The sequence below is a fragment of the Lagopus muta genome, chromosome 10, assembly GCF_023343835.1.
Source record: "Lagopus muta isolate bLagMut1 chromosome 10, bLagMut1 primary, whole genome shotgun sequence".
Classification (NCBI taxonomy): Eukaryota; Metazoa; Chordata; class Aves; order Galliformes; family Phasianidae; genus Lagopus; species Lagopus muta.
Window position 1 is genome coordinate 12,166,790 of NC_064442.1, and position 24,982 is coordinate 12,191,771.

Consider the following 24,982-nt stretch of genomic DNA (forward strand, 5'->3'; position numbering starts at 1 on the left):
ACAAATCCTCTATCTTCTTTTATGCCCCAGCATTGCAAACTTCTTTAAGAACAACCTAGTAATCTGTTTGTGTATAGGACATACAGGACACTGTACTGTGATTTTAGGCACACTTCGATTAAAGAGTAAAACTGTGAGTGACATGATTCCAGGCACAGCTCTTGGAGATTGAGACCTCGCAGACATGTGAAAGGATCAAAATTACTTCCCTAATTTGATTATTTTCTTACAGAAAAATAGCATGTAACTGTTGCTGTGTTGCTGGCTCACATACATTAACAGATAGATTGCTGAGAGCACAACATAATAGTATGATTCACTGCTCTAAATGCAAGATTAATGTTCTTATGCCTCTTATATTCCTGCCCTGATATGTAGTCCACACTGTCCTATAGTCCCCAGAATGGGTATCACTGTGTTTTTAGAACTAAAAGGATCAAATCACTTTCTGAGTGTACGGGATATGAATATTAGAGATAAAAACCATAGAAGCAATATACTTCAAGGAAGTAAATATAAATGGCTACTTTCCAAGACTTTGAGAAGAAACATATGCTTCAAGAGCGTTGGGGAGATAGTTATCTTTAGTATTAGTCATTATTTTTAACCCAAACTTCTAATCATTATGAAAATTTTCTTTTCCTCTTGATGATCCTGTTTTGCTTGCCGTTCATCGCTTTGATATCTAGGTACTGTAGTTTGGTATTGTCACAGAAAGTCTGAAAAAGCAAGGTGAGAGTTTTCTCTCCTGTAATTTTTTTGATCTTGCTGTCCCAAACTGATAAGATTTGCCATATTTGCAGAAATAAAATCAAGAGATGGACATACAAGCAGAATACTTCAGTCCTTAAGAATGATCTGGCTAAAGTGATAATAATTTAATATCATAGGTTTAGTTAACCCATTAACAGTTTAGCAGAAAAAAAGGCGTTCTACACATGTCATATTCACCATAATAGGACAACAAGGTTATAATCTTTGTACCAGAAATGAACTGGCAGATATTAATATACTTGTCTTGTGATCAAGGGAATAGAGTCCGAGCCTTTTTCCTCCTAAGTTTAAGTTAGTTAAAGTTAGTTAAAGTTAACTAACTTAACTTTAGTTAAGTTTCTGCTAAACTTAACTAAACCTATGAAGAAATAACCAGAGTATTTCTTTGGATACCTACTCAGAGCACTGAATGAATGAATGTGCCTATGAGGAAAAAAGTTTTAGGTTTCATTAAGACTTTTTTATTTAAGGCAGATAGAAATTTATACATATCTATGCTGTTTAAAAAAAGTGCTGACTGAATTACAAGATATTATCTGGAGTGACAACCTGAAATGTAACACTTGCAAAATGATCTCCCATGTTGCTGCAAGCACAGACAGATTCCAAATTAGGGCAGGATGCCTATCTTTTTACTTGACTGGTAAAGCAGAAAAAGTGACAGCCTGTGATTTAGGGAAAAATTAAAAAAAAAACTAAAAAAAAAAAAAAAAAAAAACGTTTAAAAAAAAAAACGGAGCCAGAAACCCTGTATAACAGGTTAACAGGTTTTATATTAGAACTGGCAGCTCAGCTAGGCACTGCTGAAAGAAACAGTGATGGTGTGAAGCACGCTTCCACTGTGTACTGAAAACTCAGAAGTTGTGCACTACAAACATTAGCTAAAAGTGTCTGTAACTCCTGCAGTTATGCTTAAGTATGATTAGTTTAGCATAATCTAATCTGCTTACCTTTCATTAGATTCCGAAGTTTATGTTGTAGTATAATTTTTAACTGTTTTTCATTTGCTTTATACAGACACTTGCAGCTCGAAAATCTGGTATTTCTATGGCCATGCTCATCCGGACATCAATAAACAATGAGGAAATGGTAAGTGCTTTCAGTGGCAGGTTTAATTCATTTAAATAATGGAGGTGTTTTTGTTCAGAACTTCTTAGAAATTATTTCATTCTTAAACGGGGTAAAACTGCATGCATGTGCATTTCCTTAATTGTGCATGGACTTCTGGGGACCTTAATGGCACAAAGCTGCACCAATGGAGTTTCAGATTGACCATTAGGAAAAAGTTGCTTACTTTGAAGGTAGTCAAACACTGGAGCAGGATTTTGTGAGATGTGGTTGTGTTCAACCACGCCTGTGTTCAAAAGTCATTTGAATAATACACATGATAACATGCTTTAATGTTTAGATATTCCTAAAGAAGTTGGGAAGTTGGACTAGAAGGACTTTGAAGGTTCTCTACAACTGAATTTTTCTATTCTATTTACTATCTTGATCCACTGTGACAGAAATTGATTGTCATTTGTCAATTTGTCTTCTGCAAATGCCCCCATGTGCTGTGATATTTGCATTTCCCTCTCTAACTGCTGTTCAGAATCCTTCTCATTTAGAAATTCTGATCCTCAAAACTGAAGCCAAATGCAAAGAATTGCATGGAAATTCAGAACATTAAATGGTGAGGCTATAGAATTTGGTATCTTTGGTTGAAAAGTAACACATGAGGAAAGAAATGTAATTAGCTATTAAATCATGCAGTTTGTCTATTACTATTATCAGCACCATAAAAAATATATCTTGTTGTGGTTAGAGATATGTGTCTGAAAAGATAATTTAGTACCAAAGGCAAGTCAAAAAGACAAACAGAATGTTAAGAATTGATGGAAATGAACAGGAATATCCTAGGATTCATTATGCTGCTGCAGAGCCCATTGCATAGCTCAAAACACAATGCTAAGAATCACAAAAAATATAATCAAGACATAAAAAATGCAGATGTAATCATGTGCAAGAAAAGAACAAACAAATGAGGTCTGTTCTACATGGAGAGGAGAAGGCTAAGAGAAGACCTATGAATTCTGAATGATACAGTGGAAATATACCTGTAAAAGTTATTCACTGTTTTTCTTAACATAGAAATTTGTAGGTGTAAAACAGAAAAATAAAGTTGTCCTTAAATAACATGTTACTTTTTTGTTGCCAGAGTTAGCAGAAAGCATGAAAGTATTGAAAAATGTGGGGGGGGAAACGGGGGGGGAAACAGGGGGGGAAATGTGGGGGGTAGAAAAACTCCTGAATTAAAAACCTTACATTGAGAATGAAATATGGGGATTTCTATGTCACCTTCTGCTAAGAAGTCTGGGAAAACAGTCTATTGTTTGTACAAATTCAACTCTTTGACCCAGACTTGTTTTTGAATGTTATTGTAAACCCTATACTGCAATCTGCCCCACAGTGATGGCTGAATTACTTCCAAGGTTTGCTTCTGCTGGTGTGCATCCATGACAGTCAGAAATGACTGTGCAGAAAACCTTTGTTTCACAAAATAGTTTGGTGAAATTCTTAATTTTAGGGTGTCCAGTTTCACCATCCTTTTTACCTGCCTGCTATTAACATCTAAAGAGATCACACCATCAGTAAGAGTGAGATGACTCTGCACTGTTTCTGTGCAGGCTTCTTTAAGTCCTTATGGATGACAGGCATTCTTTGAATTTTGTTAATGTAATTCTTATCAATAAAAAATGTGATCCTAGTCAAAGATTTTACTTCATACAAGAGCTTACCTGGATTACCTTCTGAAAAAATCACGTTCTCATAGGTAGTAAAACCTAAGTGTTGTTATCCAATTTTTACTTCACTTAGATTTTGCAGAAGAAAATTATTTTGAACAAAAACAAGGCAGATGATATTTAGGGAATTTTTTGATTGTGATGCTTGCAAATTTATATGGCTGAGCTCATCATGCTTAAGAAGGGAAGTTACTAATTTGAAGGGACAAAGGCTTCTTTTGTGTTCCTCAAAATCCTTATGCAAAAAGAATCTTCTAGAACATACCCTACACTGAAAAAAATAATTAAAAAGAATAATTTTTCTCTTATTGTTGTTAATGTCCATAGCAGAATGAAAAAGCAGACTGAAACACACAGTGCAAGTGCAAGCACATTCATCAGTCCTCCCTGATTTGTTGTGAAACTTTTATGCTTATATGGTAATCGTAAAGGAACGGTTTGCTGATGCTCAGGGGTGGATTGTTGAGAGAGGAAGCAACTGTTGTTTGAGATGATTTTTCAGTGGAAACATTATTCATTTTGTTCTGTAATCTCAAAATAGCAAGAAAGGTTGATGGAACAAACTGCTGTGGGATCTTAAGAAGCAGTGTGAAGCAGAGGGAAAATTGTAGAAAACAGACTTCTGCCTAGGAATCAGCGGAAAAGAAAAGTTTTTCCAGCTGTGTTGTAGCTGACACAGAAAAACCTGAGTTCAGTGGGAAGACCCTAGGATATTTCATATGTTTTACTAAATAATATCTACAAAGCAAGCAGATATCATTCATGAATATTACAATTTTTTTGCAGTAAGTTCAGGTTCAACTACTCACATACATGTCAGCCCTCATGCAAAAGCTGTCATATTTAAATGCTAGGGGACTGAAAGTGTAAATTAATGGAGCCAGTATAAATTGCTAGCAAGATACACTTGTAGATTCTGAATTAAGATGTACTATTCAGGAGAAAAGAAAGAAAAAACAACAGAAAATCTCAGGGGACAGCTCAGTGCAAAGATTTCTCCACTGCTTACTGTCAATCAGGAAAAACTAACGTACTATGATCTATGATAGGAGAAACTGAAAGGGAAAATATGCTGAATTTGTCTTTATGCTATTATTCTCTTTTAATTTCAGTCTGAGCCAGTCCACATGAAAAATTGTTTCAGAAACAGAAATTTCTTAAGAAATCTTTAAAGCATTAGTGGAGAAACAGACTACAAATATAATTTAGAAACAGAAATGTTTAAGAAGAAAAATATAAAAGGTTACCTCACAGAAGAGGTGAATAAGAAAAATCAGTCTTGTGCTATCCCTCTCTAAACGTACTGAAGTGCTCATTCTACAGTAAATGTAATGATACAGATAAAACTGGCTTCAACATTGAAAGCAGGTGAAAATTAATATTTTTCTGCTTAGTCTGCAAATAGGCAGCAGAACTCAGTGCCCTAAGGCCCAATCAAAACAAAGTAGAGCAAGACACAGAAACAGAAAGATACTTTCAGAGATAAAACAACTCTTCAGATAATGTCCATGAAACCAGATGAAGCAGCATCCACTGCTGAACTTTAAGGAGGAAGGCTCTCTTCAGGCAAAGTATACTTCTAATTATGGCTTTTCTGTTTTGTTTTGGGTTTTTTTTGTTGTTGTTGTTTTTTTTTACTTTTCAACTTTTTCCAGAGGGAGCGTTAGTGTCACTAATGAAAACAGGTTGTTTGGCTGGTGAAAATCATTATCAAAATGCCTTCAGTATAGGAATTACTGGAACTAATATTTTTTTTATATTTTATTTTAAAAAGATCCAATGTCACTTAAAACATTAATAGATGAGGATAAATGCTGAGCCTTGCTGCCCTACACCACTATCCTTCTAATGTAACATATTAGCGAGTGTGTCAGTCTTGACTCATTGAGTTTGTGTTTTCAAGCACTGATCCAAAGGCCTTTAAAACACTGTCAAAGTATTAACTTAAGTGAAACTGAAGCACATGTTTGCTGTTCAGCATCCATTTAATTACTTTGCTGAGCAAAGAGATGGAGCAACAAGTTTGTGAAAATAATATGTTGGGTGACATTGATAAATCATCTGAAGTAAAATACAACAAAAATAAACATCACTTGGAAAGATAAGCAGATACATAGAGAATCCTCCTCAATGTGCTGTTACCATGCTTAGAGTTCAGTGAATGCACATGGTACATACTTTAAAATAGAACAGTATTAGGAAAGAAAGTCTCTGAACAAAAATATAAATAGAATTTTCCTTTACAAGCATACTTTGTTTTATTAACAATAATTAGAAAGGGAAAGATCGTGTTCAGCAGCAAAACTCATCTAAAGACTGTGTCTTTCAGCTGAAAACATCATTTACCTTCAGATGTTTATTTCAAGGCTGGTTCAGCTGTTGAGCTGTGCTGTTTCATTACCTGCTGCCCTTTCAGAAGCAGATGAAAGTTGCTGGCAAAATTCCAAAATGACTTATATTTTATGAAAAAATCAGTGAAGTTAACAGGGTGAAAGCATAAGATTTATTCTGATATTACCAGAGTTCAGGTGGGTAAGATTGATCTACACATGAATCTTCAAAGATGTGATGGCTTCTGATTCGCAAGAAACACAATTCCTCAGCAAGTGGAATAAATTAACTTTGGGTCTTTTTTGAAGTTTTCTTTTTGGTCTCCACAGCCTCCATGGGAGGTGGGGATGGATACATGTACAAAGAAGTTGGATGGTTTGTGGCTACCCCAGTCCTTGCTAGAGTATTCCAAACTGTACCAAAGTGGACTTTGCTTGCTTTTTGAGGAGTTATTAGATGGCTGATGTTTTAGGAAAGGCTAAAGTTAAAATGCAGCTTTTGGTCATTCCTGTTGTATGTTCATGTCTTCTTAGTTTTACAGTGTTCTCAGGTGCTAGGATCAATGAAATGTCTGACATCACAGGATAGAAGCTGTTATTAGTACGTAACTAGCAATGTTAATCAGAGCCCTTGTAGCCTAAGCTACTTAACAACATTTGCTTTTATTACTTCTAGTGCTTGAACCTATGAAATTCTGATTTATGATTGCAAGGCAGTAAATTCATTGTTTCATGGCTATGAATGTGCAATATTATGCAGATATATTTTTATAAGTTATTTTTAGCACGTTATCCCACATTTGAGGTGAGATGTAGCCATATAAATAGAAGAATTAAGTGCGAGAACATGTCAACATACTATTAGAGAGAGTAATACCTTGTACTTGAAATGCACTTCCCACTGCTGAGAAAATATTAAAATTATGAGTGTTAATGAGCACTTAACAGAGTATAATCAATTGAAAACAACTGCAGCTACAACACTTCTTATGGAAGAAATACACAGTTCACAGAATAATTGTTGCACTTCATGGGCTCTAGTTTAAATTCTTTTTCTGTTTCTCTAGCTCCACGGTAAAGCTATTTGTTGTTTCTTAAACTCAAGCTTTTGAATTCTGTTAATTCCCCTGAATTGGTATTCTGATCTAACCTTGCCTTTTTTATACTTATTATCAGAACTGTAAAAGTAGAGATAAAACACACTGACAAATAATACCCATTCCAAAGTGCTTTTCCCTAGTTTGCTACAGCCATGCAGCCAGCATATGGCTGCCTTGGGTTATATCTGCAGAAGATGAATTGATGGCAGAACAGATTTTCTGAAATATCTTGGGCTGAAATATCTTTTACTAAGAGAGACAATTAACAGGTCTAGAGCTTCTAAAACATTTGTAGCAGGCACCTGTACATTTAATGAAAAAAAGAACCGGTCATATTTGTGTGTGGAGTCCAGTTTCTACTTATATACTGCTGAGTTTTTCTCATCTTCAACAAATCAATTGGATTTGAAAGGAAAAAAAAAGTGGCGGATCTGTGTGGCTGGAAAACCTTGAACAAGTAAATCAGACCACTGTTTCTCAGTGACTGTTTTTTTCTTTTTTTTTTTCCTAGTTTTTAGCTCATTAAGCACTATGGAGCTGATTTAGATCGTTTGTAATTCTAATCAGCAAATAACTGACTGTTCTCCTGCTAGAACTGAACATGGCTGCTAAGCCAAAGAAGTCCAAAAAATGGGTGTATATTTTTAAGAGTATGAACCATTCTAGTTTATTAGGTAAAAAGAGTCAATAACAATAATGGAAGAATAAAATGAGAAAATTAGTATTTCAGAGATAAGTTCATACTTCAATGTAATAACATATACTTAATAAGATACAGTTTAACTTCAGTTCACTTGCATGAAGCAGTACTTCAGCTCAAGTCCTGATATATTTTTCTCACTCAACAGAAAATACATGTTTTCAAGAAGACATTACAGGCCTTGATCTACCCAATTTCATCAACTACACCTCATAACTTTGAAGTTTGGACAGCAACAACTCCTACATATTGTTACGAATGTGAAGGTCTACTTTGGGGCATAGCCAGGCAAGGAATGAGATGCACAGAATGTGGTGTTAAATGTCATGAAAAGTGCCAAGACCTCCTAAATGCTGACTGTTTGCAGAGTGAGTATTTTGTGGACAGCTAACACTTTGCAGTACTTGACACTGTTATTTTATCTGTACGATCAGATATTTCTTGAAGTGAAGGGCCAAATCATCAGATACTAGTGAAGGCATGTTGATTTTCAATGGCTTAGGGTCTAGCCAGAAACTGTGAATGTTATTTTTGTCCTTGGAATGTATTGAATGTTGCTGGTCAGTAACAAAATTCTGTAGCATCAGTATATTATCTACTTTGCATTGCAAATGGCAACATCCAGAGGAATTTATTGTATGAGGTAACTCCTTGTTTTGACTCAAGATATAAGAAATGTCAGGGCAAAGATAAAGGAAACAGTAGTGTGGTATTCATTTTAGTCATAGTAATGTGCTTTCAGTAATAAAAACACAAAAGTATGAGTAAATTAGATCTTCTTCTTACCAAACAGTAATACAGGAACTCCTCTGGGACTAGAATTCAGATAAAATAGCCCCCTTTTTAAAATCTTTTTCTCCAGTCTCTAAGATTGGGAAACTATAAGCAAGTCAATAAGATTACAGTGTGATACCTTTTGTATTTGTGTTCACATGACCTCCAATTTGGTCATATTTTACTTTGTGTTTTTCAAGGATACAGGAGCTGATTCTGAGTATTCATGTTGAAACCCATCTGTGGAGGGTCTAAGGTCTTAGTATTACTCAAAACTGGTAATCCTTTACTTGGATATGGCACAACACCTTGAGTTAGTATTTACATGCTGATCACAATTCTTCCTGCTCCACCTTTCCCACTGCTTACAAACAGATAACAGCTGAACTGCTTTTCTAGGTGCAACAAACTTGAAGTTGGAATGAGATGCATCCATTCCTGTACTACTTAAAGCTTAGCCAAAAACATTGTGTAATATTAACTTTTTTTTTTTTTGGTACATTTCACTTCTTTGAAGCAAACCTCCCCCCAGTTTTTTACTGGCTCACTGACTATTGCCAGCACTCAGCACAAAAATGGAAGTAATACTTCAGAGAGCCATGTTGCCTTTTTACAATCTTTACAAATATGTTGGAGGAGAACCTACAAAAATTTTAAAAAAGAACTGCTAGATTTTTGTGATAATAAGTCTGGAAACAGTGAACAATTTAGTTTTAAAAGAGTAAACCTGTAGAAGACAAACTGCAGACCAAAAAAAATTGACACACCTGAAGGATCCTGGTCTTCACATCAGCACACAATAGTTTTTGAGCATCCTGTCATTGTGGATGCTTTTAACATCATCATCATTTTGGACATCGCATAATCACCAGGACATATTGGCCCCCAAACTTGTGGAGTTTTTTTGTTTGGGGGCTTTTTTATCTGGTTAATTGATTTTTTTTCTTGTTGTTGTTGTGTTGGTTGGTGTTTTTTTTTTTAATGTGTAGCTACTGGTAATATACACCATAGAAACAAATTACCATCATAAGCTCTGTAAGATCAATACCTTGTTTTAAATTAGGTTTAAAAAAATCAGTGCTATGTTTATTAGAGTTCTCTTATTCAACAAGATGCACCTGCAATATTAAATCAGAATTGATTCTAATCTTGCTGTTTTTGTATTAGTCCCTAAGGTGGAAGGGGCTTGTTACCTTATTGTGCAGTGCAAGTTATATTGCCTCAATTAGTCTGATCAATAGTGCACAAATAAAGACGTTGCTAGCTGTCAGCAACATAAGATATAAAAGCTGTTGCAGTAAATGTCTTGGTAGAAATTGAAAGATATGTTGATTTATTTATTTATTTTGACTATAACTTAAAACTTGCATTTTGAAGCATATTCCGATTTTATCTACAATGTCTCTAAAATCAGAAGATTTTCTGTGAGAATACACCGTTGCCATTCAGGACGTGTCCATGGTTCATGATGCTATATCCATGCTTTTTAAAGGACTGGAAGAGAAGATAGAAAATGTTGATTTCCTTCATCTTTCAGGAATGACTTGTCACAGTTTCCATATCAGCCCAGTGATTGTCTCTTGACATAAAATTACTAGATAGTTCTCCATCTGGTATTTAATTTCATGGTAGTATTAAGTTCTTTTTGTATTAATTCCTAATTTTTCAGTGTCCTGAATCTCCTTGTGGCTTATAAGAGTCTGAGGATACTTCATTTGTTTAGTCTGGAAAAAAGTACTGCATTTGTTTAGTCCTGAGAAAGGGAAGCAGAGAGGGAGGTGCTGGTCTCTTTTCCCTAGAAACCCATAACAGTACACATGGGAATGTCACAAAGCTGCAGCAGTGGAGGTTGACTGGATATAAGGAAGCATTTATCTATTGTGAGAATGGCAAAACTGTGGAACAGGTTTCCTAGTGACATGTCTGAAGTTCCATGCTTGTCAGTGTTCAAGAGGTGTTTGGATAATGCCTCCAGTAATATGATTTAACTTTTTTATTAGCCCTGAAGTGGTCAGGTAGTTGGACTTCATGATCTTTAAAGGTCACTTCCAACTAAACTATTCTATTCTATCACTTAAACATCAATTTATTTATTTATTTATTTTTAATTTAAGTGAATTAGACCAACACATTTCCAGGATGTCTTGAGACTTACTGGCTATGGAAAATACTTTGACAGCCTTTTGGCTATTTGATATCATAAGTATCTGGAATCTCATCCTACATTTTTTCAATCTTATGAATTTATGCCATTCTCCTTTACTTTTTATATATATATCTCTTTTTGCACATCAGAGGACATTTAAAAAAAAGAGAGAGAAGTGATGCTTCAGACACAATGAAAACAATAAAGAGAGCAAATTATAAGATTGCAGTTATTTAAGATTTTGCTGAGATCTTATGCTGAAAGATAGTCTTTTCCAACTGTAGATGTATTGATAATTGATTCGGTTCTCATTGCAAGCTGTGAGAATCTCAAAAAAGGCCATAAAAAAAAATTGTTGGTATTGTAGGAAGTGAACTGAGATCCTCTAAATTGAGTAAAGCATTGAAATATCTGAATTGTAATTGAAGAGCAAGATGTTTAACATATCTTTGTCATAATTTGACTATCCGTTCAAAAGGAGCCATAATCCTTTGTACCTTTCATGAGCTGTGTTTAGAATGCTAACTAGATAGTTTTTACAAACTTTTTGAAAAATGCTTGATGCTAATAGTGATAGTGATGATGATTATGATGCTCACTGCCACATATTCTGGAACAGCGTCTAAAACCATGAGCTAGAATTCAGTACTACTTTGGTCAAATGACAATATGACATTAATTATTAAGTATTATTTATTATTCTTGTATCTGGCCTTTGATTTCTATCAAGATTTGGAATAGCCAGCTTAGTATGGTGGGGGTTTCAGCTTATGCTTCAGCTGTTTGTAATACTATTCTGGCCAAATGTCTGAGTTCGTTTCCTCATACTCACCTGCAAAATAAATATTGACACTTTTTTTCAAGAGCACACAAGTTAGTCCAATACAATATGTATTGCAGAGGCATTGATTGGGAACACTTAATCTGACAGAGAAATGACACTTTACAAGGAGAACTTTCTTTTGGCTTTAAAGTGACTCTGATATGGGTTATAATTTCAAAGCAGAAATCTCCTGGGAAGAATAATGGATCAAACCCATAACAAAAGGGTCTCCTTGTACAACACTGAAATACTGTTATATAGCACTAAAATCTGAAGTGGTTGGTCTGGGACTTCAAAACCAGCAAATTGCTTGACTATTTTTATTTCATTTCTGGAATTATTTTATAGGCTAAACCTGACATACCACCATAGATTAATATAGTCTAAAAGTTATTCTCATTTGGATAACATACTTTATCTTCTATCTCCTCATATATTCACTGAAATTACCAATAACAAAAATGTTACTGAGAAATGGAATCTCTGTTCCATACTTGTAGTATATTCTTTGGCTGGGTGGTCACTCAGTAAGTGTTTTCCAAAGGACCATGAATTTTGATAGCACACAAGCTCAGGTATTGTGTTGACTGAGTTTTAATATCAAAATTTAGTGCTTGCCATTAAGTTTTGTTCCCATGTTTTTGACATTTGTTAGTGTTGTGAAAGCAACGTGCCGTTATGATATACTCCAGACAAGACGTGAATAATTACCAGGTATCAACACATAACGAGCAAGTGTTGTTCTGTCTTAAAACTGACAGTTCCATCATTGTAGTTTCTCTGTACTTCACACATGCCTTTGCAGCAACGCAATGCATATTGTTGCATATATATTGATTTTAGTTTGAAGATTCTCTGCTTTCTTCTGCCCTGGTGTTTTTATCTATTAATACATCTGTATCTTTCTACTTATACTAGGAAGGAGACTACAAATCTCTCCCTTGAATCCTACCCCTGGCCTGCAGCTGTTAAGAGCAGGGTAATGGAGATTCACATAATTCTTAGTATGCAAAACTAGACTTCATAAAATTCTTTAACCCCATCTCATTTTTTCCAGATTCTCATTTTTCTATTAGACACAGTGTTCCTTCCCTGGATGGTCACAGTGTTGAAACTCTTGGAAAAACATTTCCTTTAATCTATTCAGCAGAAACGTGAAGGTCACATTCACTCTGTTAGAGGCTGGACATGGAAGGATGGCTTCAATAGCTGCCAGAATTTCCTCCATTAGCATAGAGCTTGGTGAAACTCCTTTGCTCACTCATGGTGTTTAAAAAAAGGGAAACAATGTTTTGCACTCTGCTCTGGAGTGAGGATGTCAAGTCATGACTACTGACCTGTTTTGGCAGTTAGGGTAGTCTCAAGCTAATCTAAATGTTTAAGTTCAATGGATTCTGAATGCCTTAGTTAAAAGGATTTATGTGATAATTACAGTATCTACATATAAGCATATATATGAACACTGTACAAGGAAGGAATGAAAAACTTTCTCTGAGCGTCAGCAAATGAGATGTATTTGGAAGTGGTCAAATAAGCAGCTATGGCTGCATTTGTTCATTAGATTTCCACTGCTGGAGAGCATAGTAGGAGTCCAGAGTAATCTTCTTACTGTCAAACTTAAATTCTCTGAAAAATGAAATAGGAACATTAGCAGTTTTAAATATTATTTTTGCTATTAATATTTTTGTCATAATAGAACAAGTATGTTTCCTGTATCATCCTGTTCTAAAAGGAGAAAGGGATGAAAATACTGCACTATGCTGACTTAGAGAAAAAAGTACACGCAATTTGAAGAAGAAATTTTAAACACATTATGGCATTTCTGCTAATAACAAAGGCAAGATCAGAGCAAATAGACCCAGATACTGAACACTTCTGTACATGCTTCTGTAAGAATCAGCATGCCTAACCATATAAAAACCATTAGATATTCTGATGTTTTGACTGTACTGATCAGTACTGAATAGTACTGGTTCTACAAATATTTCTGCATATAACGTGTAACTGAATGAGGGTGTATATTAACTTCTCATGTTAAACTTAGGCAATTGCTAATTTTTAGATATTTCAAAGAATAATTATAAGTAGCTTGGTATTCCCCATATGAAACATATACCTGCTTTGGATGCTGCAGTACCAAAAGAAAAGTTGGCTAAAGACTCTAAATGGGAGAAAGAACTAAGAGAGCAGTATTTTAAGAAATGTGTTGACCTTTTTTCTCCTTTTAGGAGCTGCTGAGAAAAGTTCCAAACATGGTGCAGAAGATAAGACGCAGAACATTATTAGTGCTATGAAGGAAAGAATGAAGATCAGAGAGAAAAATAGACCAGAGGTGTTTGAAGTGATCCAGGAAATGTTTGATATTTCCAAAGAAGATTTTGTACAGTATACAAAAGCAGCAAAGCAAAGTGTTTTGGATGGGACATCCAAATGGTCAGCAAAAATAACTATCACAGGTAAATATTCTTCTGAATCGTTTGCTGTCAGAGTTCTCTCCTTCCCATTTTTCTTTGTTCAGGAATAACATTTATTATAATTAGAATGGGATCTGCATGATAAATGGCATACTTGGTACATCTGTGAATGTCTGAACTTGTATCATCCAAACCTGGAAGAGTTTTAAGTTACAGCTATTAGCAAAACTATTTTATATTCCTCTGCTCTAGTTAGTACACTGGTCTAGATTATAAGGTAAGTAAAAGCTTTTATTCAGTTTCTTCTGCCTCCCACCAATAACTCTTGTGCTTGAGAGAATTTTTACCAAGTGTTGATAAGTTGCAAACGTTAAAGGTTGTGATGACTGACATGCTATAAATGCTGCAGTGCACAATTCCTGACCCTGCTGATCGTGGGACTTATCCATTTTTATTTCTTGACTAAGGGTCAAGCAACTTCTCAATGCTTCATAGCAACCTTGCTAAAATGTATATTTAAATCAATTCTGACTGTAGCTGGTGTTTCAGACCTGTCTGTAGGGTAATCTTCCCAACAGATTTTATAAGATATTTTTGAAACATTGTTTGTATGATCAAACATTCACAGCATTAAAAATTACAGGATTGTCCTCTATTGCTCTTTATAAACCAAGCAATTAGAATACTCAGGCATATGAAGGGCAATCTTAGCAAGTTACTCAGAAAATATACAAACACTTTGTCTGTCTATCTGCTGAGTAAATACCAGTTTACTACTGTTGGTTCAAAACTCGCATTGTTGAATGTTTGGTTCATCTCTTTTTAAAAGAAAAACCCATTGCTATTTTAGTTTTGCAGATTCAGAGCCTAATTATGGAATCACAGAGTAACATATGAAGTAATTTTAGAAGGGTAATCTCCAGTATATTCAAACCCTCTATTAAAAGTAGAACTAACTTGGAAGTTACACAGCTCAGGGCTTTGTCCAAACTAGATTTGAAAGAATGCAGATTCTGGGCAACCAGTTCAGTGATTCACCACTCACAGTGTGTTTGTTTTGTTGTTTCTTAACACTGAGCTAAGCAGGTATGGCTGATCTCCCACAGGGAGATGATGTGCTGAGTAAGAATACTCAGCCATTTTTATGTATCCGTTTTTCTAAGCACACTGAGGGAGCTTCATTATCCAAAATGATTGACATCAGAAAATATTTACTAAATGCTTCTGCTGAGACATTTTAAACAGTATGTGCAAAATAATGAAACCTAGCTCTGCAGATGTTAGGAGGCAACCACAAGTGTTCTAGCTGCAGCTTTCTGGGTTTGATGAGTTGCTTTTTGAGAATTTTGCTTTCTCCCGAGTTTTCCAGGAAATGATATGGATTTATGCTTGCCACAAAATGTGCATATACAACATTAATTAGCATAAATGCTGAAAAATACATAAACAGTTAAAGAAAAATGAATACAACTGTCACCCTGTTTATGGTAGAATGGAAATATTCTGAAAACCATCATAATTTGTCTTTCAAGTGAGAAAGAGAAATGGCAATCACATTACTGATGACTAGTTTCATAATCAACCATGCAGATTTTTGGAAGTTTGGGGGTTTAAAGTTTCTATATATCTTTTGCATATTTGCAGAAAAAAAGAATTTATTTTGAATTTTGAAAAAGAAATTTTATGATTTGAGGTATCATAATATTGAAGCCCAATTATGCAACAGTATTATGTTGCCATGCTGATTAAATCAAAGTTTGAGTATCTGAATTATGCATGGAAAGAAAAATACTTGTTTTTGTGCTTTCTACTGACTCATTCAATTATTCTTCTATCAAACTATTTTTGTAGATTTTATTCCTTCCAACAAAGTAGTTAGAAAAATCTTATTTATCTCCGGAGGAACAGAAGCTGGGAAAAATGACCTAGAAATTTTTGTTTCAGCAGCCCTCATTCTGAGGGCTTTGTTTCCTGTTGCTGCTGTCATTGTCTCATTTATTTATTTGCAATAAAGGCTATGAGGGCCAAAGTACATCTCTCCTTTTGTTGCAGTGCTTTGTGCTCAGGGCTTACAAGCTAAGGACAAAACTGGCTCAAGTGACCCATATGTTACTGTGCAAGTTGGCAAAACCAAACGGAGAACAAAGACTATTTTTGGAAACTTGAATCCAGTATGGGATGAGAAATTCTATTTGTAAGTATAGAACATCACATTGTTTCTTACTTTTCTATGTTACATTTAGGTAATATAATGCTGCCAAGTGGAAAACTTAATTTGAAAGCATTTGTTGTCTGTACCATGCATGTGCGTGGCACCATGTTTTAATAAACTAGCTTTAAATTGGGAGAGCATAGGAGTTTTTACAGATGTATCTATAGTATACATACAACTCGTATCTGTTGGGGAATCTATTGATGGTGTCTATTTGGTTCCTTATTTTATAAGGAACTTCGATAACAAGTTATTCAGACTTTCACCTTAGGTGCTAAAAGATGTAAATGCATTCCTGGGCCTCGGGCACTGGCTATGAGAGTTAAAACATGGCTTTATTGGACATCATGATTACCCTAGGTGAAACTGGGGCATTGACCTTACTTAGTACACTTCAGAGACTGGGCTGAGTTGTTCATAATGGTTATCCTTTCCAAGGCTGGGTGTTGTCTAGAGGTCACTTCTGAAGAGTCTGATAGGACCCGTCTGTCTCCTTTCCTTGGCTACAGCCCTGGAACTGATAATGGTGTCGTTTGTTGTCAGCACATTACTGAAGTTCAACCCTGACCACAAAGTAGATGTTCCAATCTGTAATAGGTTGACTAAGCTTTCAGTATGATTTTGTGCCAGTTGTAATTTTGGCAGCATTCCCAGAGCCTCTTTCAGAAAGGGATGTTACAGTAGAGGAAATTCCAATTCACATGTACTGTATTGTCCCTTTCCTTGAAACGTTGTTTTAGGGCACGGCACGTTCCTGACTGAGAACTGTACCGATCTGATAACAGTATCAGTTTGCTTAGTGTTCTTCCTCTGCATGGATCAGAAGTATTTCAGCATTTATTTTTTTTCTCAGTTCGATTACTATGTGCCACTGTATTTGGTGTGCACTTAATTACTCTTAATTACTCAAAGTCAGCGAGGGATTCTGAAAGGCTAAAATAAGCTCTAGCTTTGTTTAGAAAATTTTATGTGAAAGGGAACTGTTCGTTTTGACAGATGTATAAATTTTCAGTAAAGTTCTTGTCAACTCTGAAAGCACCTATAATAATATCATATAAAATTAGTAGATAATTTATGGAATAAACACAGTAGTAAATTATGGAAAGATAAAATCATAATAATTTTTGAAATGATATGAAATTCCAGTCTTTGTTAAATAAAATACAATCTTATTTGTGTTCTTACTGAGAGTATACTCAAACAGGTAACACATTATAATAGTCTATGTTATAGAAACCTATTGTACTTTTCAAAACTGGATGTTAATTTGGTACCACTTACCCAATGAAACCCTGTACCAGTGATTATAAAAGCAATGTATCATCTTTATAAGCATCTGTGAATTTATTAAGCAGTTTACAGGACTGCTAAGGATCCTGCACACTGACCAGTGAGGATTATGAACCACTATATCTCAACATATGCAATATACAATTTCACAATAGCCACTCACCATAATGAAAAGTAACTGTCTTCAGGCTGTAATGTAGTTTAATTTCTTCTCCCTTCCCTTTCTGAAGACATCAGTTCTCATTATTTCTGTCCATATAAAACATGGAGGGAAAAATCTGAACAAAAAATGTTCAGGTTCTTGAACATGAAAAGCATCTGAAAAAAAACTTTGTTTTCTTCAAGAAGGTGCAGTGTTGTCATGTAGCACAACAACGATTTTATCTCCTCTGCTCTTTGACTAAAATCTTTTGCCTTAGGTTGGGGAGATCATCATTCCACTTGTGAGTTTGAAAGACGTATGACCCAAGGTGCCACTTTTACTTCTCAGAGAAAAGTCCATCTGTGTTAAACAGTGTATGCCCCTTCCTTGCACAGATTCAAAGGCCAATAGTAGAAATCAAAAATTAATTCAGAGCACATTCACGCTCAGAAGCTTTTTACCAGCTACTTGTATATCGACAGTGTTTTCTTTATGGGGATTTCACGACTCCAATAGCTGTTCAAGTATCATATCTTATTGAATGACTGTAATATAAGGTAGAAGAATAATTACTTTCTTGTATTTAAATATATGAATTGTGTAATATCTAGAACTGGATGAGCTACTTGATATGAAATTCTGAATTTATTTTCTCGAATATGTAAGCAGAGCTACCAGAAAATCACTGGAAACTTGAAATTGTTATTTTTTTTTCCACTCAGAAATTATAATCTGCTGCCCTAGTAATAATGTTAAAATAACAACAACAAAGCTACTATAGCTTAAATCTCCTGAATTTGAACTATATACATTTGAACTGATTTGAACTTATATGCATTTTCAATCATTTTTGACACTTGCATTTTCTACAAGGGTTATCACTCTGACTTATTTAATTTCAATTAAGGGAATACCTGAAGTGTATTAAGCACACTATAAATATTTAATCATAAGATTTAAATTTGAAGTAGTCAGTATAACCATTTAATTGACTCAGGAATTTTCACTTAAAATTGGCTTTATTTGTGGTCTTTGTCAGTCCTGAATATAATTGAACACTAATCATCCTTACAATTCCTAAATGCTGAATTCAGAGATTAAACATATCACAAAATCTTACCACTGCGTATTTAATCATAATACCGAGACATTCATTTAAATTTCCCAGTATGTGCTAAAACAAGGAGTTGGAACAAATGTTGGCTCCCCAGTGCTCATTTGCTCTATCATAGCAGAGTGAGGGCAGTATTCAAGCTTGTAGAATTACACATAATCCTAACATAATTGTATGGTTAGCAGAGAGTGAACGTTTCTAACAGCATATTCAATAGAGCTCTGCTAAACAACCATGATGCAGAAATATGGGATAGATTTAAGTGTGAGGACTCATAGATTATGATTAAAGAGGAGCATGTGTACACCTGCATGCAATTCAGCAAACAACCAACTAAAGACTATCAGAGGAAGAATCTTTCCTTGGAATGTGTATTTTTTGTACACAAGCTAAGAAAGTAAATAGACCTATAGACGCCCCTTTAAATAATGTATTATAGGCAGCAAGGGCTTTTTATTATCTTAATGAGTAACAAAGCATCGTGATTGGTAATTTTTTCAACCTTAGAACAAATGAAGAATCCTACAGCTGTCTGCTTTCTACCTTCTTCTGGTGGTGTTGAACAAAACAAACAAGAAAAGGTTGCATTTTTTTCTCAGTTACAGGGGAGAAAAATATTTTGGCTGCATAGTTTTCAACTTTTTACAGACCTCTAGGTCTGTCAATATTTTACCTGCACCCAACATTCTAATGGAGTCTTCTCCACTCTTATGATTTTCTTGACTATTTTCAACAGTTGATTCAGATTGTTAAAATCTTCCTCTGACAGTGTTAGCTAGCAAAACTACCTCCCCAGACAGCCTTGCAGACTCTGCAGGGATCGTGTTCCTCTGATCTCTCATTAAGTTAACACCTCAGCTACGATTGTATATTCCAAAAGCTTTTCGTATAACTGGATGATTATTTTATATTACTAATTCTATTTTGGTTTTCACTAGACTACCATTTGTCTCCAGTAAACAGTTTTGTTGGGTATCTGTTACCCTATTCAATGCACGAATACGTATGCTATTTGACTTAGATCAGTGAAAGGGTTTTTGTGAAGACAACAATTACCATCTGGACAAGATCTTGGTCATCACTAAACAGTTACAATTTGTCTAATGTCTGATATTGTTGAGATTTCCTCGTGGTATACTGCAAATGCCATTGAAGATACGAAATCCAATTGATTGCGTCTGGGAAGATTTCCAATAACTCTTAAGGGAGAAAAATTTATCTTTGTACGAACTAGATTGTTCCTGAGTTTTCTTATTGCTGTATGGCCAATTGTAATGAGAAAAAGTATCTTCTTGCCCTGAATGGCATTCAGGTAGGTTAGGTGCAATGATATTTGGTCTCCATTTTAGTCAGAGAAGCTGTTCAACTGCTTCATATTTCAGATATTTCATTCTAGAGTTACTGATGAACTGAGACATTTAGGCAATTTCAGGCCTCCAGTTTGATTTGTTTAGAATTCCCCTAAAGAGCAGTATTTGCACAGTTTAATAGATACAGCCAAAATTTCTGTGCTGATTGCTTGCAGAATTTCACTGTGATAGAATATTGGAAAGTTATAGCAGTATCACTTTAGAATGGGGAAAAAACTCTCTTAACAGAAAGTCTAAAGAATGTTCATCTCATTATATAGTGCTATACCTGAGAGGGTGCTTCTTTACAGGTAAGCAAATTATACAGAGAAAGCACTGTAAGCTTAATGGTAAACCTTTCTGGAATCTAACTGTTGCGGGGTAGGCCAGTAGAAATAGGTGTTTATCCACCCAGCCTCTTTTTGCATCACAAGTCTGTACAAGTTTGCAGGCCTTGCATATGCACTTTGCAAAAAAACATAGAAGCAAAGCTGATTGATTAATAAAGGTTTAGAGAAGATGAACTTGTGAGCAAACACATAGGTAGCAATAGGTATCATCATGCTTCAATGATGGAAAAAAAATGTGATAAGGATGAAAGGATATCGGGGAAAAGTACATGATTCCTGACCATCTGAAATTCCTTAATCAGCTAGGTGTACATCAGAGGGAAATATATGCTGTAGCAGGAGAATAAAATATATTATTTGTAATGCCATTTAATGACTTTCTATATGTGTTACCTCCCCAAGAAACAAAATGGGAGCAAAACCTACTCATGAGCATAGATGTGGTGATTAGTCACATAAGTGCCTCACTAGTGTTAGATCTCCCTGTATCACAGAAAATTCCTGTTTAAAGTTTAAACTGGATGCATAATTAAATGTGGTTCTGGACTGTGTCAATCAGTAATTCAAGGCTACACGTGAGGAACATCAGATGGTTTGATTCTGGGATTAGTCTGATTTCTTAACGTAAAAATGTTTAATTGATCCATCTTCATCTGTATTTTCCTATCTTAATCTGTCCTTGTTAATAACTTCTGAATTTTGCAGTCAGAAGAATTTTAGATTGCCTAATAGTGGTTCTGTCACATTCTCAGAAAAGCAAAAGACAGTCCAAGAGATGAGGTCCTAAGAGTGTCCTCGGTATGAACTCACCCTATAATAGACCCTAGGGAGTCCATATGAAGGGATAATTTATGAAAACCCCAATTATGGGAGAAGATTCAGTTTATGATTGCAGTTTGTTAGATGTCAGGAAAGGCAGTCATAAGACAAAAGGAAACCAGGCTTCATTAGTCTTGCTAATCACAGAATAATGTATTTTTTAATTACCAGAGATATCTTCAGTGTTAAAATTTGGAATATGGACAGGCACAAGTATTTCTGTGATTCTGAATGATGTCATAGTGAGATGTGAATACCATTTTTAGTGACTGATCAGCCCTGACAGTAATAATGACATTTAAAGCACTTTGTACTTCTAAAGCCTATTACTACTGCTAATTAATTCTTAGAACAAACCCTGAGGGGTGCCAGTTGGGAGATAAGTTGTAGTATTACTGTTTTAATGCTGAAATTGCTGAAATAGATCATTAAGCAGTGTTAGAATTCAAACAAGAGCTCAAACTAATATCATGAAGGTAGGTCTGAAAAAGTTTGTCCATTTGGGAACTCTTGATGACAAGTGAACCACCTCACTCATCCAGAAGTCCAGAAATTTCTAACATCAGCTTAACTCATGAGAGTTTAATAAGCCACTTGAATTTGCAATTCTTTACTATACAACAGTCTGTCGCTATCTCCTGATGATGGAAATGGAGACCTTGGATGACAGTAACATATCTTTTAAATAAAGCCGTGGTGGTGGTGGTTTGGGGTTGGTTGTTGGGTTGTTTTTTTTTTGCTTGGTTGGTTTAGTTTTTGGTGGGTTTTGCTGGTTTTTTTTTTTCCTTTGTCTTTAGCCAAATTCATGCATGCTTTTTGGGCTTTTTCATTGCAAATTCAAAACTACTGTGCTGCGTATTAAAAATATTAGGATTTTCTCACATTTTTTATTATTACATTATAGGCTACTACTTTTCTGGCCTACTAGAAGGACCACATAACATTTGTAAATAAATAAACCCTATCTGACTTTAACATTCAGAAGGTGTTTTTAAAAGTATTGAGAAGTACGTATTGTAAACATGCTAATAATTTCAACAAGAAGTTCATGACAATCATAATGCAATTCTTATGTATATGTGATTCATTCAAGTTAATCTCTTTACTTTCTACATGTAGTAATTCTACCTTTTTCCCTAGCAGTGTGCTATGGCCATCTGTTTCACTGAATATTGCACTTGTAGGTATTCTATCACTTAAAATGTTTCTACAGAAATCAAGCTCAATGAATAGCAGTACAAAAGTAATAACTGACTTATAGATTTTATTTTGTTGTTATTTTTACAGTGAATGCCATAATTCTACAGATAGAATAAAAGTGAGAGTATGGGATGAAGACGATGACATCAAATCTAGAGTAAAACAACATTTCAAAAAGGAGTCCGATGACTTCCTTGGGCAAACAATCATTGAAGTAAGAACACTGAGTGGAGAAATGGATGTGTGGTATAATTTAGGTATGATTCTTTTTGATTATTATTTTTTTAAACAAATTTAGTACAATCTCAGCATCTGTGCCTTAGGGAATTCAAAATACACAGCTTTAGTACTGATATGCATGTTTTTAAATCCCAGATGTTACAGGTCACTTTGAAAATTGTGGATCTTTTCTGAGTTTTGGTGAATTACAGAAATTGAGCTAGTCACAGCAACACCAAAGACAAATATTTGATTTTAATAAAAGAGCAAAACTGTGTAACAAAAGCCATCACTCCAGTTTATTCACAGCAGCATTGGCAAACATACGGTAAACAGTTCTATCAAGACGCATAGAAAATCCTAGCAAGTATTTTCCTTCTGCACATTATTTTCCTTGTGCACTTTATTACATTTTTATGCCTAATCACCTTTTATTTTCAACAGCTTTAGATCTGTCATTCTTCACAAAACTCATTTCATTCGGTTTTTTTTTTGTATATCTGAAATATATTTACATGCAAAATCTTAAATTAATGCAATCTGCTGCAGAAGAGAACATTCCCTGATATCCTTACCAATGGTACTTTCTTGTCTGGTCAGGTCTTAAGTAGTATCATTCTTTGAGCCAGAAATAAATTAATGAAAGTGTCTCAGAGTACATTCCCTTAATCTAAATCTAAGCACAAAGCTCTTGCTCAATTCTGAAAAATCTTTGTGAGCCCTAAGTGTTCTATAATAGACCTTTAAAAGTTAATCTCCTATGTATAGTAGCAAAAGCATGTTAGAAATATTTTCCTTAACATTTCTTTCTATAAGAAACACGTTAGGTGAATTACATAATATAAATTTCTGAAATTGTAAGGCATCTTTTGTAATTAGTGGTCCTTGTTTTCCTGGATAGCATTTTATTGCCCAGCAAAAAAAAAAAAAATAGGGATGTATCTGGAAATGTTTTTGTCTTCTTTACAATTACAGAAAAGTCTTGCTTTATTTCCTTTTTTATAATGAGGTTTGTTTTTATTAGAAACGTGTCATCACGTTTTCCAAATGTTAACACTTCAAACATTTTGTTGGATTAAGCTGTTGTAAACGTTTATTTAAATAATAAAACTTAGAAAAAGTCAATCAGTATCTAAAAAGAAATATCAGTAAATGGAATTTAACACTCTGAAAAAGACTGACAACTTTTAATCTGATACATGTACCTATTGACACACAAGCAGTATATTGGTATCACATCACTCAGAGCGAAGAGGCGTGATTTTGTTTTTGACCATTTCAGATTTAGTCTTCAAAATTGGTGGCAGATATTAATAACTACAGTTGTTATTATTATTAGTTCATATACCAAATAGGCAATGGAAAATTGTTTGTATTGAAAAGACAAATGTGTTGCTTAAAGTGGTATGCAGCCTGCTTTGAATTTGGCAAATAAAAGAAGAAAAGATTCTTAATAACTTGATGTCCTGCTTTGTGGCTTGAAATCTATGGGACGTACTTAAAAGGTATTCTCTGTTCTCAACAGCAGGACTTTTTAGCTTTAAAATGAGTGTATTTTGTGTGACTGTATGTATACTTGGTGGTTACTAACATCATTTTTCTGCTTTCAGAAAAACGGACAGACAAATCAGCTGTCTCTGGTGCTCTTAGATTGAAAATCAATGTTGAAATAGAAGGAGAGGAGAAAGTTGCCCCATACCATGTGCAGTACACCTGTTTACATGAGGTATGTTGCAGAAGTTAAAGGAAGCAAGCTAAATAGAAGTTAGTATTCAGTTGTTGCAGAGATAAGGAAAAAAAAGAGGTGAGAAAATTCTAGAATGCTGATGCAAATAACTGCTCCTTCAGGACAAGTTCATTTTTGGTTTCTCTTTTTGTATCACTGATGGCATATCAAGGTTTGGAGTCAAAGATGGTGCAATGTAACACTGTCAGATCATTCTGGCTAAAAGGAGTCAGAAGAGGAGATGAAGTCATGGAATTTTCTTATAACAAACATGATTGCTAACATCAAGATGATACAACCATTTCTGCATACTACTGAGATATTACTATTAATTGAAAAGGACATAATTCCTGCTACAGTTATCCATAATTTTGAGATGGGGGGAATGAAGAAAAAAAAAACAAACAAACAAACAAGGAAGCACAGAAATTTGAATATTTTTTCACTGGCATAAATTGCTTTTATCAATAACGAAAAGCAAATCTTAACTGATTTGTATCTTTTAGAGATTCTCTTTGTATTTGATTCCTCTTGCCTTAAGCAGTGGTCCACAATGAAGTTTTATTCTAAATTTTCTGAGAACTTATAGCTAAAAGTTCATCACTAGTATGCATCCGCAAAATGCTGTTGTTCACCATGTGTAAAACTGAATTTTTACAGCATTTGTGCCCACAGATATTCTTGTTCTTGTAGAATAATCCCCAAAACTCTTAT

The 24,982-nt window shown here is 34.7% G+C and overlaps 1 protein-coding gene across 3 annotated transcripts in view; it reads left to right on the plus strand.

Annotated features, from left to right (window-relative positions):
- UNC13C (unc-13 homolog C) overlaps positions 1–24,982 on the plus strand; it is a 120,784-nt gene that overhangs the window by 28,442 nt on the left and 67,360 nt on the right. For all 3 annotated transcript variants that reach the window (XM_048956844.1, XM_048956845.1, XM_048956847.1), the window contains 6 exons: positions 1,792–1,863; positions 7,839–8,058; positions 13,662–13,889; positions 15,900–16,041; positions 22,411–22,580; positions 24,153–24,268. In XM_048956844.1, coding sequence (XP_048812801.1) covers positions 1,792–1,863; positions 7,839–8,058; positions 13,662–13,889; positions 15,900–16,041; positions 22,411–22,580; positions 24,153–24,268 — 948 coding nt within the window. The remainder of the gene's footprint in view (positions 1–1,791; positions 1,864–7,838; positions 8,059–13,661; positions 13,890–15,899; positions 16,042–22,410; positions 22,581–24,152; positions 24,269–24,982) is intronic.